This window comes from Pagrus major, chromosome 8 (assembly GCF_040436345.1).
Source record: "Pagrus major chromosome 8, Pma_NU_1.0".
Lineage (NCBI taxonomy): Eukaryota > Metazoa > Chordata > Actinopteri > Spariformes > Sparidae > Pagrus > Pagrus major.
Window position 1 is genome coordinate 28,217,454 of NC_133222.1, and position 13,133 is coordinate 28,230,586.

General features: G+C 39.2%; 1 protein-coding gene across 1 annotated transcript; it reads right to left on the reverse strand.

Annotated features, from left to right (window-relative positions):
- Nucleotides 1-2,175: 2,175 nt before the first annotated feature.
- Nucleotides 2,176-11,748, reverse strand: map1lc3b (microtubule-associated protein 1 light chain 3 beta). The gene is made up of 4 exons (XM_073471477.1): nt 11,492-11,748; nt 7,897-7,952; nt 4,273-4,379; nt 2,176-4,047 (listed from the first exon to the last, which is right to left on the reverse strand). The coding sequence occupies exons 1-4, from the start codon at nt 11,529-11,531 to the stop codon at nt 3,870-3,872; spliced, it is 381 nt and encodes a 126-aa protein (XP_073327578.1). The 5' UTR covers nt 11,532-11,748; the 3' UTR covers nt 2,176-3,869.
- Between the last annotated feature and the right edge of the window lie 1,385 nt (nt 11,749-13,133).

Consider the following 13,133-nt stretch of genomic DNA (forward strand, 5'->3'; position numbering starts at 1 on the left):
CAGTTTATCAGTTTTCATGCAGCGCCCTCTGGTGCCACAAAACTCCATTTCACATATGCAGAGGTTCGCCCTGAGGCCTGTAGACAGACTGTTGTGTGCACTTGGAGTTAAAATGTGTGAACTTTCAATGAAAGTTAATGAAGATTAGCAAATCTATTTCTAGAACATGGATTTAACATCCACCTTTGTGTGTATGTTAGATACAGGTCTACTCGTGTCATCAGATATTTTCAGTTTCAGCCTGAATATAAATCCAATAATAGTTTCCTGTCTTAAAAGTCACATCTAAATGTTCAAACTGAACCAGTGGGCAGAGAACTGTTAAAATTAGCCAGTGGAGCAACACTGACATTACAGGTCTAATTTAGTCATGGATAAAAAAAACACCATTCTCATCCATAGAAATTACAGGGTATACAGCGAAACAGACCCATTTTTACACATGTATGATTAGAATGCTAAAAAATACATCTTCAGTGTTGCAGAGCAGGACTGTTATTCTGCAGTTCAGTATTTTTGCCATTTTTGTAAAAAAACAGTTACCAACCAATGAGCTAAATAAAGGGTCAACATTGTTTTCTCAACCTAGACATAAAGATTGCACATGAACACACATACACACACGCACACACTCTGACCACAGACACATTACATCATATTGCTTCTGTTGTCTGTCTGCTCCATGTTCAGTAACTGTGCTGCCTCAGTTGTATGCTCTATTGTGTAACAGTGTTTGACAAATGATGGCTGAGGAGCGGCTACCGTAAACTACATTTGACAACCTGATTACTGACAATATTAGAGGTGCCGTATCTAGGAGTTTTAGTTGAAAACATCCAAACATTGACTAAAACGATCAACAGGATGTGAAGAAATAACAGGTTTGACATTATGACTTCTGCTGTATTACAGAGACATCTACTGAAGTTAGCATGCTAACCAGCTGGCCCTGGCACATGCAGGTCCAAATCTCCTGTGCTAGCTGTGTAGACACCAACACTCCCCTGGTGCCCAGGGCTCCCAGTCTGCACTGCAAGCTGCATGGCTAACTGAGCTAACTAGCATACAACAGCTACAGTTAGCAGCATTTAGCGGTTATTCTGGTGATATGCTGCCCCTTATTTGTTTTGAGTGTGAATTTGACAGGATGCCAGTCATTACATGCATATTGTTAACAAAATAAACCTATTGACAAATGTGCTTGACAGCGATACAAAGCTTTAGAAGAGCTGCGTAAGCTATTTTAGCCACCAAATAAAAGTCAGCGCGTCAGCGGGTCAAGCAACCAGAAAAGCATGTGGTGTTTAGTGAGACTGAACTGTGGATCTGGGAGCTTCACACTGTTCTGAGAAGATTTGGTAACACGTAAATGGTTAATTTATAGTTAATTAAACATTAGTTAATAGTAAAGCCCAACCAGACGTATCAGTATCGACATATATGTTATCAATATCGGCTGATATGAAAACATTTTGGTTTTAAAGAACACAATGCAGAAAAGGATGCTCGGGCTGATTTATGATTCTTACATTTCCTGTGAAGTTTATTGTTTCAGTGCAACACCATCATTTCAGACAATAAAGTTTGTTGTTCAACTGTTAAATATCCTGCCTTTATTACATATCTTTGTACCTGTTGTGTTTGATAACCATATCTGAGGGACCATTGCAAAAAATGTGAGTATATTGCCTGTTATAATGATAACTGAGCTTTTGACTCAGGCTCTAGTCAGTAGTTTTTTCACTGTTAACAAACAGTTAAAATGCTTTATAAACCATTTATTAAGCAATTTATTTTAAAATAGATGTAGCACAAAGGACTCATAGTATTTCATTGTTAGTTAACAGTCAAAAAACTATTAACTGAAGTTTAATTAACTAGATATTATATTTACCATGTGATTATGATGGTTATTATTAAGTGTTACCAAAGATTTACATCTGATGATTAGGTTTGCCAAATCATCTCAAAACTGTTTTAGTTTTATGACTGAGGCACCTGTAACTTCAGCAGTGTTTAATCATGTGGTAGGTTTCGCACAGCTGACTCACTCTGTCAATACTGACTCATTTTAGCTTGTATAAGAATTTGTGCTCAGAGTTATTTGTCAGTTGGTATGAGTAGCAGCATAATGGACACCTTTATAACACCGTGTAAAAACAGGAAACCAACAACTTCTTTCTTTTTTTCTGTTTTTATTGTTTACAAAATACCAACATAAATACATAAGAGGAGGCTGGGTGATATTGCTGTGTGTGGATATGTGTGTGCGTGAAACCGAGGAGCAGGCAGAAAGGACAGCACTGAATCAAATGCTCCACCCCTCTGTAACAAACACACAGTGGCTTTCACTAGTCAGAAAAAAGAGTTACCTTTATACTTCACATACTGTAGACAGCGAAGAGTAAAGACATGGCGTACAATGGAATAAAATCACATTAAATAAAAAGAACCAAAAAGATAAAATACTGCGATATAAAAGCAGCTAAACAGTCTGTTAAAAAGATGATGATGAGGAGGAGGAGAAGTACGTCAGCACAGAAAGTGCAGATGAACATCTACAGACAGACAGACAGGTTTTTTTTATGAGTGCAGACCTTGAAAACTCACTGGGCAGGTTCCCCACGGTGAGAGCGCCCGTTGGATTTCAGTGAAGTGAAACTGAACAACAATGACAGCTGTGGGAAATCAGCCCGGTGGGTCAGAGGCACAACACAGATGAACAGTCAGACACGATGCTCGTCAACCTGCCCGTGCTTCACTCTTGTTCTGACTTTCTTACGTTCCTTCATCACCTTTATAAATACTCGTGACAAAGGAGACTAAAAAGGAAAGGAAATGGCGACCCCCTCCCCTCATCAGCATTTACAGAAACATCCTCCATTCACACATGCACTCAGACCACGCTCCTTGTAGTGTGTCCAAAGTCAACTTGGTTACACTCTCACCGGAACCCCTTTTATAATCAAAGCCGTAAAGTCAATATTATCTGTACACCAAGGCATTTTTTTTCTTTTTTTGCAAACTACAATCATCTGTTTCGAGAGCAAAAGCAGTTTCCTAACATCTCTATGTTACAGTGAAGATGCTTTAGGCTACAAGGCAGGGAGGGATAAAAACACCAAAGAAGGACCACTGAGGGAATGTGACGACACACACAGCAGAGATCCGCTCATCAACAAGGATCTTCTCTACTTCATTTTGCATCTTACTCTGGCAAAATAACTCCGATCCGAACTACAAATCCCTTAGTTTTTACCTTTTAACTGCAATAAAAAAAAACACACTTCCCCAACTTTTCTCTAGTTCCTGTCTCCAAAAACCTCTAAGTAAAGGTTGGCTTTGTTCATCGGCTAATGTATATATAGATAAGTGGTGGAGCCTCGCCACTTTTATGTAATATCACTACCTGAAATGTATATATACATTAACATAAATACAGCCTCGGAGACACTTAACCACAACACTGAAAATAACTGCCGTCAACAGGCTGCACGTTGCCATGAGAGCGGACATGAATCAACAGAGAGGACAATAAAGAAGCAGAGACACTAAAGACTCTCTTGGCCTGAGTCATGGTCTAATTTAGGGATTTCTTTACTTAAACTCTGCTGTTCTGGTCAACCATTGTGGCTTTATGCTACTGGGAGAGTGTGGTGGCACACAAACAGACGACTCGCTCGTTGCAATCATAATTTAGAGATCACAACGTCGACCAGTTCAAGCTGGGAAAATATCACACGCTGTGTTTAGATTTAGCAGTTTGTGTTTTAGTCGTTACACTAAAGGTGTGTGGCAGGAAACATGGAGGGGGCTTAAAACTACTGATTGTCCAATGGCCTGCCAGGTGGAAAAAGAGGGATGGCTGTTCATTGGGCGGTCATGGCGAAGCCAAAGGTCTCCTGGGAGGCGTACACCATGTAGAGGAAGCCATCTTGGTCCCGCTCCCGCTCGTAGACCTCGGAGATGGCAGCAGACACAGACACCATGCTGTGGCCGTTGACCAGCAGGAAGAAGGCCTGGTTGGAGTTGAGCTGGAGGCGCCTCCTGGTGGAGAGACAAGGACAAGACAGTGTGAGGGGTATGACAGGAAATAAGGAAAAGAAAGGACAGAAGAGAAAAGAAAGGGAAGATGAGTTGAAAAAGTAAGGATAGCAAAGGAAAGAAAAGAAAAAAGTGGAAAGCAAAAGGAAGGAAAGGAGAGGAAAGGCAATAAAGAAAAGGAGAGGAGAGGAGAGGAAATGAACCCAGAGTGGAACACTTCAGCTCTACCTGATAATCTTGATGAGTTCACTCATGTTGACGTGATCTGGCACCAGGAACTTGGTCTTGTCCAGGATGGGAAGCTGTTTTTCTCCTTTATACCTCTCAATGATCACCTACAGGCAAAGGCAGCATAATCAATCTCTCCACTTTTATTCTGGCTGGTGAAATTCTATGAAGGCAACATTTCCTTTGCTGTTTTTAGACCTGATACCCTGACAGCAGAGCAGTGTCCATGATCAATAGTGAGATGTAATAGGGAGATGAGGTCATGGATATTTGTATATGGAGGAAAAAGAACCCAGTCCTCTGCTTGTGAGTCTGAAGTCCATGTTTACTGGACCAAAGCTAAAATGCTCGACCTACGAACACAGACTGTTTTTATGCAGTGAGACATTTAATCAAGTTAAAAGATGCGTTTCAAATAACCCTTTTAAAAACAGCCCTGCAGAAGCACACTGACCACTGTAACACTAATCCATTAAGGCTGGCTGCCACAGAGAATCTTCTGACTGATTTGAAAACACTCTCTATTACTTATCTGAGCTATTTAAGGTACTTTTAATTCTTGTGTTTATCAAGGTAATGTATGTTTTTAATCATACAACACACACATATATATATATATACATACATACATACATACATACACAATGTATATCTATATACAGTGTGTGTGTGTGTGTGTGTAAATATATAGGCTACGTACAATAAACAAGTATACACCCAGAAAATAAATGTGTAAAGCTTCTTTGAATGTTGCATCAAGGAAACCGTAAACAGCAGCGCCAACATGGTGATGATACGGTTTTCATCCTCACATCCAAAGTCTGTCATCTCAGAAGCACTGTCCAACTTTGTATAGGTTTGAGCACCACGCATCGATGATGTAACCACAGAGTCTACCTCCCCTCATCCCACCGCGATCATGTGCTCAGTCTCTCTGCCTTTAATAGGATATTATACACACTGTGACAACCTGGCTGTCTGATACACATGAAATATTGTACCATGGAATGTGTGATCTTATATCACTACAGCGATATACACTGTGGAAGAGAACATTTCTAGGAAATTCATTTGAGAAGTCGTTTATTACTTGGAATGGACAGCATTTCAGATTAGCGCTGCAGTGGTTCTGGTGATTAAACGATGAGGCTATGTACAGAAAATGAATCTGCAACTAATTTGGTTTTCAATCTTTTATTCATATTAAAAATAACATCCAAACATCTTGTTTACAGTACAAATGTAACAATTTATAATTAGAATCAGTTGATTATCTTTGGGTTTTGGACTGTTGGTCGAACATAACAAGATTTTATGATGTAATATCGACCAAACCAGGTATCAAGAAAATAATCAGCAAATAAATTGATGATGAAGGATGGCTGGATGGATAAATGGAGAGAAAGAGATATCCAATTATAGTGACCACAATCCAGACGAGACTGAATGTTATATCAGGATACTGACAGGATATTACCCAGCTCTAATGTAAATTTATCTGTAATGTTGGCTGATTACTTAATCATTTTTAATGTGTCATATGTTTACTGTTTAATCTGCATGCTGACAAGTGTTCGACTGAATCAGGAGAATTCATTTCTAACTTTGAATCTTTCCAAGTCAAAAAAACAATCATTACGAAAAATGAAAAATAAAAATACAACTGCCGCTCTGAAATCTGAGCAAGTGCTTCAAAGTGGATTCACTTCCTTTTGGCATGAAAGCAGGTCTACAGTTCAGTGAGTTGAGGCTGGTCTGAGAGCTATAATGAGTCTGTCAAACAGTCTTCTGCTCCCCCCCCCCACAGGCTCCACTGAGCCAGTCTGGATGGAGTTATATTACAGTGACACAGCGCATCTGCCTCTGGTCTCAACACTTAGCATGACATGGCAGTTTATAACCCCAGGGGAGTACACAGGAAACACACACACGAACACTCACACACACACTGGGGTGCTTTTAAGATGAGACGAGGCCTTACATGCTGCAGCAGATGGAGGGCTGTGCTGATACTCTAAATGATAGAACGAGCAGGTGAAACATGAGGTGTGTGTTTGTTTATGGCTGGTTGCTAAGACACCTGACTCATTAGCAGATGCAGTCACATCCAATTCTCATAAGAAGAACTTGAAACATCTGCTATGGTCACTGTGAGCAGGAAGATAAAGCCTGACTACAGAAACTAAACATGAAATAAACTTGGAGTACAGGGCTCCAGACCTTTTGCACTAGTACCACTGGTGCTCCTGACTGAAAATTTCACGAACATCAGCACAAAATTTAAGAGCACCACTTAAATCTACGGAGGACTGAAACTGCCAAGATTCAAAATCAATAAGTAAATAAATGACTCAATAAATAAGTTAATATTTTATTGAAAAAGGACCAAAAGTATTATCAGAAATAAATGTAGGCATTAATTACTTTTTTTTTTGCATATTAATGAACATAACTGTAAATATGCCAGAATTAGTTTTCATCTGTGGTCCCTGGCCAAACAAAATGTGTGTATATTTCATCATATTTATTATATATTTATGACGTTTCAATTTACTTCTGTATTTAATCACCATTGTTTTAATTCCCCTATTTATTTCCCTTTCCGTTTTATTTTCCATTTTAGGTAAAAATGTATTCATCTTTATATGTATTTATTTATTTCTGTAGCCAATTATTTTCCCTTTGCATTTAATTATTACCTGTATTTCTCCTTCACATATGTATTTCCTTTTAACATTTTCTACTGCATTTCTGCTTTGTTATGCTATTGAGAGGTCTGTCTTTCAAAGTGTGTCATAAATAAATACATTTAAATATGAATAAGTTAATAAATACAATGAAAACATAATTGGGAAAATAAATATAGAGGAATTAATACAAAGATCGAATAAATAGAAGAGCAAATTAAATTTCCAATTGTGTCACATTTTATACATTAATCAATGCCTACATTTATTTAAATTTATTTTGAATTATTTTTGCTCCATTTAATGGCATATTAATTTATCTATTGAGTCATTTATTTAATCATTTATTTTTGAATTTGGCCAATTCAGTCTTTCAGGCTTTTTAAAGGGAGCAGCAGCACATCCTCTAACCTAATATTATAAATACCATCAACTGATAAGAAATCATTTAAATTGTGTTTATATAATGATGGGTCTCCTTTCTTGTTGGGATACAGGCTACATGTGTAGTAAACAAGTATTTGTGGTTGCAAAGAGGATTCACTTATGTTTGTTATCATATGTAATAGTCTATTTTTAGATTTGTTGTGATGTCAACTCCATAAAACATTACAGAGTTTGTGTCCCATTGAATCCATGTAACAGACATCAAGGTCAGACAGTCTGCTAATGAGAGCTCATGCAGTTATGTGTCTGACGCTATCAAATAACATTTAAACGATCTCACAGCGAGTTCAGATCAGGAAATATGTGGTAACACTTTCCGTTGAAGGGAGTTTGTCTTGTTCTTACTCGTGTCTTCCTGTTATACTCATCATGCTCATACATTTCTGCCCTTTCAGTTTTGTTCTCAAAGCATTTTGAGAATACTTTGGGCTTTTCTGCATACAACAGGCTTCGGTGCTCACTCAACCATAGCAAGTAAATGCAAACTCACAGGTATCTTGTTGGGGTGCTGCTCTCGGATCAGTCTGACATCTTCTACTCTCTGTTCTGTAGGGCAGACAAACAAACTCAGTTAATGGAAATGTACAACCAGACAAAGAGATTAGCAGGTCAGCAGAATCAGCAAGAACTGATTAAACACCAATGAGGTCAGAGACATCAGACACAAACACATGAACAGAGCCACCTAAAAAGGAAAAGAAAAAAAGAATACAGTCAAAATATATCCTCCACACTCCACTGTCAGTTAATGTATTTGGTGATCATGTGATCAAGTCGCAGTCATGGTGTAATTATAATCTCCGGTTCAACAGCTTAGTGGACTTGTTATCACACATTCCTGTTTAACCAAAGTGTGTCCCAGCTGTAATTCGTCTTCCATTACATCTTATCAGATCTACTTGAAATAATATTTAGTAAAAAATCATAATAACATTACATTCTTGGAGCTTAATGCCGAACAGAATAAAAGTAGGAACAATGTATTTAAAAGACTGCTTAGAGGACTAAGGCACTGCAGTAAAAAAACAAAACATAATGGGCTTTCCCTAAAATCCACTCATGGTGTAACCACATTGTTTCACAGTGATTAGCAGATTATTAGAATAAAATTAGGATTCATTCATTTTCTACTCAATTAAATCAGCGTGTGTTGATGAGTGTGTACAGTTTACATCCCTTAACACACACCAAAACTGCAGGAAATTAGCTAAAATTTGTCACTTACTTAATGAAGATTTGGTCTGTTTATTCCTGTCATAATATAACAATGTACAGCCACTAAATGCTCTCAGTATGGGCTGCAGAATTCACCTCATGTTCATGCGGGCCTGGATGGTTTCTACTAGGGATAAACCAATATTGTTTTGTCAGTGCAGATACCGATTATTAATAATCAAGAAGACCGATAACTGATAACAGATATTTGGAACTGATATACATTTGCAGTAACAATACAAATCTTGATGTCAAAATTTAGAGTAACCAGTCAGGGAATGCAACTAACTACAATTTTCTCAAGTGCTGTACTTAAGTACAATTTTGAGATACTTTACTTGAATATTTCCATTTTCTGCTATTGTATTCTTCCACCCCTCTATATTTATTTGATAACTTTAGTTAGTAGTTATTTTGCAGATTCAGATTATTCAGTGTTGATAGGCTATTACTCGTGAAGAGTAACCAATCAGACAGTGGTGTGGGCGGGACATTGAGTGACATTATGGAATGGTGACTGCAGACAGAAAACAGATCATGCATCAGGGCCAAAGTATTGCATTTTTTAATTAATTAATTTAATCTGTGATTGGACACAAAAAACGATACAGATAATCTGTCTATCTCTAGTTTCTACACATTGGTTTGTTAGAGTCTCAGCTAAAGGTGGACCTTATCAACACAAGGTTTCTCCTCCACTGTGTTCACTCAAAAGGTCAGGTCAGTAACAGCTGCTGATTGGAAGTAGGCTCCTCCTTACTGAGGTTTAACCCCATTTGAAGTCATTTGTAACTGGGCCAAAATAAATGGCCACAGATAACACCTTGGGCTTAGTACACTTTGTACTGACAACATCAACAACAACAATCAGTTGGTCAACATGGCATCAATCAACAAACTTGAACATGTAGGGGGAAAAAAACTGTCTGAACATCATCACAGTGATCTCCATCAGTTTGTGCACTTTGACGTACAATGAAACGTTTGGTAGAAAGAGTATCAAGGAAGCTGGAGCCAAGCATTCAAAGGCAGTACAATGGCTCCTGTCAGCCATCTGAGTCACTTAAAGCCTTGTGTTACTACTGTTATCCAGTCATGTGACATCAGGCAATAATAGATGTTAACACCTACTGTTACGATAACTAACTCCATCAAATGACAAATGTTTATCATCCTGAGGGCTATTTGCATGCTAAATTTGAGGAAACATAGGGCACTGTACATTTAAATCAGGATGAGCTCATGGCCCGGGAACAAGGAAGCTCTGTATGTGTCACAGCTGGTTCTCATGACCAGACCAACAGCCTTCGAGTCATCAGATTTCAATCAAACAAAAGAGAAAAAAAAAAGGGAAGCGGTTGACTTAAAAGCATGTGGGTTTTTTTTTTCTTCCAGATATTTCTGTTTTGTCACGATATGGAAAAAGTCAGTACCACCCAGCACAACTGGAAGATTCCCTGTGGTTTCATGAGTCATGTCATGACCTATTCTACAGATACGCAACTTGAACTGTTTCACACTCTGAAAGTGAACTCAGGTTTGGGCCTGCCGATTCATACAGGCTTAATGACCATGTAGTACATCGCAGAGCAGTGTATGTACTCAAACATGTGGGCCAGATAATCATGCATACACACAGGACTGAGGTTCATTATGACTACAGCTGGTGAGGCCTATCACAATGTAAACAACCACTCATAGATCACTGTCTGCTCCTCAAGTGGTAACGTACGTAGCTACAGTTAGTACTTTATCGCGATATTACATTAACAAATATTAATTAGTGTCAAAAGCTTCACTGTGGCACGCTCTCAAATGATGTTAAACGCACGTGACGCGATGTTTCTGTCGGCTGCCTGGCCCTCACGTGCTCTGGTTGTGTAAATTTGGACCAATAACGTGACGTTAAACCGGAAGTCGGTAACTTGTAGTCATTCTGGGAATTTTATTTCCAGGACTGAAGGTAACAGTTCCCATTTTTTGTTCAAGGTACACAACACTAATAAGAAAAACAACAACTAATGGCGAACTTAACGACCTAATGGGAATTTAAACACGTTTCTATATTATTACACTGACTTACCTACAGAAAAAACACAAATTATATGCGATAAGACAGAGGCAAGAAGATAAACGACTAAGTTTGTACAGCATCGCAGGCCTGGTCTTTAGCTCTGGGGGAAGGGAGAGCATAACCAAAACAATAATCCGCATCGAGGCTGTGGCCTAGCCTCCAAACAACAGCTCAACTTCATGTCTGAGCACCATCTGAATCGGTTTCCTCTTCTAAACTCCTCTCTCCTCATCCACAAACTGTCCCATCCCCCAATCCTGCAGCTCCCTTTTTCTCTGCCCTGCATTTCGACACCACTTTGTTTTTCTCCAGTCGCTCTGATGCAAATAAACACACTCACGCACGCATACACGCACACACACATACACAGGGAGAGACAGGCCTGCAGCAAATAACCATATTTTATTCCATTCTCATCCATTTTAAACCTTTTTGTATACGACTGTGAACATTTCTGTCTTTTATCCTATTTTAGATGAGTTGGCACGACCATCGCTGACGGTGTCCTGTAAGTTCATTATCTGTTCAGATAAATGCAGTATCTCTTCTCTGTGAAACGTCAACATTATAACTGTCGGCTACACTGAGGTGGCTTGACAAAATGAACGCTAATACTCGCAACTGGGACATTAACCAACAACTACCTGGCCTGTCTACATTAACGGCGTAGTGCACTGTTGTCCACTACAGAGGAAAAACTCGGCCGACAGCTACAAACATTACTCAGCACATGACAGACACGACGCGGAGGAGTCTAGTGAGAAATGATGAAACAGGACGAGATAACAACACCTACCGAATGTCCTTCTTTGTTTGAAGGTTTTTTCTGAAGGCATTGCGTCAAAGTCAACCAGCTGGCAGTAGGGATGAAGACGGAGGTAGCGGCTGTATCAAAGCACAAATATAAAAGATAAAAAGGGTTTATAAAAGTCTCCGTGGCGTCCTGCTGGCAGCTTTTCGGTAAAACGCTAACTGAGGACGACTTTGAAGATGGTTTGGTGTCGCTGCTTCCTTCCTCTCGCTGTGTTTTTATCTGAGCGAGCTCGAGCAAGCAAAACAAACCGGTCAGCTGACCTCTGACGTCATGCGCCTCCTCTCTCACCCCTCTCTCTCTTCCTCTCTCTCTCCCTCTCACCCCGTCTCTCCCCCCCTCTCTCTTCCTCTCTCCCCCTCCCTCTCTCTCTCCCTCTCTCCCCCTTCTCTCCCTCTCTCTCTCTCCCTCTTTTCCCCTTTCTCTCTCTCCCCCCCCCCCCCCCTCTCTAACTCACCTGAAGACACACACACTTCATTAAGGTTGGATAAACAAATACAAACACGAGATGGTAGGACTGTGGTACACCTGAGATTTCTCTTAACAAAAAATGGCAAATATTGCATCACTATTTAAGGAGTAATTGCCAGTGAGACAAAATTTGATCATTACAAGAAGGATTTAAGATAAAATAAGATAATCCTTCATTAGTCCCACAACGGAGAAACTTGCATTATCACAGTAGAAAAGGGGATGGCAAACATAGAGTATCAATTAAAACAGTAGTAATAAATAAGTAAAAAATATAGGAAACATAAGTAAAAAAAGCAGTAGAAACAACATTAACAATGTAAATAAGAAAATAAAACTCCATAAATATTTACACCATTGCACATTGAGATGCTGAAGTTGCCCATCGGGATAATAAGATTGCACAGTTTGAAGTCTTTAGTATCGATGCACCGATATATCATCAGTCATCAGTGCCAGCTGATATTCACCTTGACTGCTGTAGAGAGAGAGTCACGGCCCTTCTCGTGGACCCCATGGGACCTTATGTATGTTAGTGAATTGAGAGAAACAAATCATCAAAGATAATTTTTCAACTTGAAATTGAGATTGAGCTTGTCATAAAACTAATGAAATAAAAGACGTAATTATAAAGACTTCACAGCCAACAGCCGTGTTAGTGACGTCTTCTCGTTGAACGGTCACCAAAGCCTGTAACTTAAACATTGTAGAGCTACTTCTGTATATTAGCAGCTCGCAGAACTGACAAACCACACTTTCACGTAACTGCAGTTGTCAATATGACCAGTTTTATTGTGCTTTTCACCTTTGTTAATACCTTTTCTGTGCAGCAGATTATATCTTACTCTCTTTGTAACAAATGGTGACTTTCTTGACATGTAAAATTATCTTTTTAATTCTTAAACATCATTTGTGTGCTTCATGGCACAATTCAAACGGGATCAAAAATGTATTAGTCTCTCCACTCTGACAACTGTACAGTATTTGCTCTTCTGGTCCACCGGAGGGGCCTCGACTTCATCTCTCTGTCTGCCTATATCGGCAAAGATGACATTCACCCATGGCAGTGGCTGATGTTTACCTGTTGTGTCACATCAGTTTTGTGCAGGCTCATCAGCTCCTGGCTCATCCCTGCCATCAGTTTGTAAGGCTAACT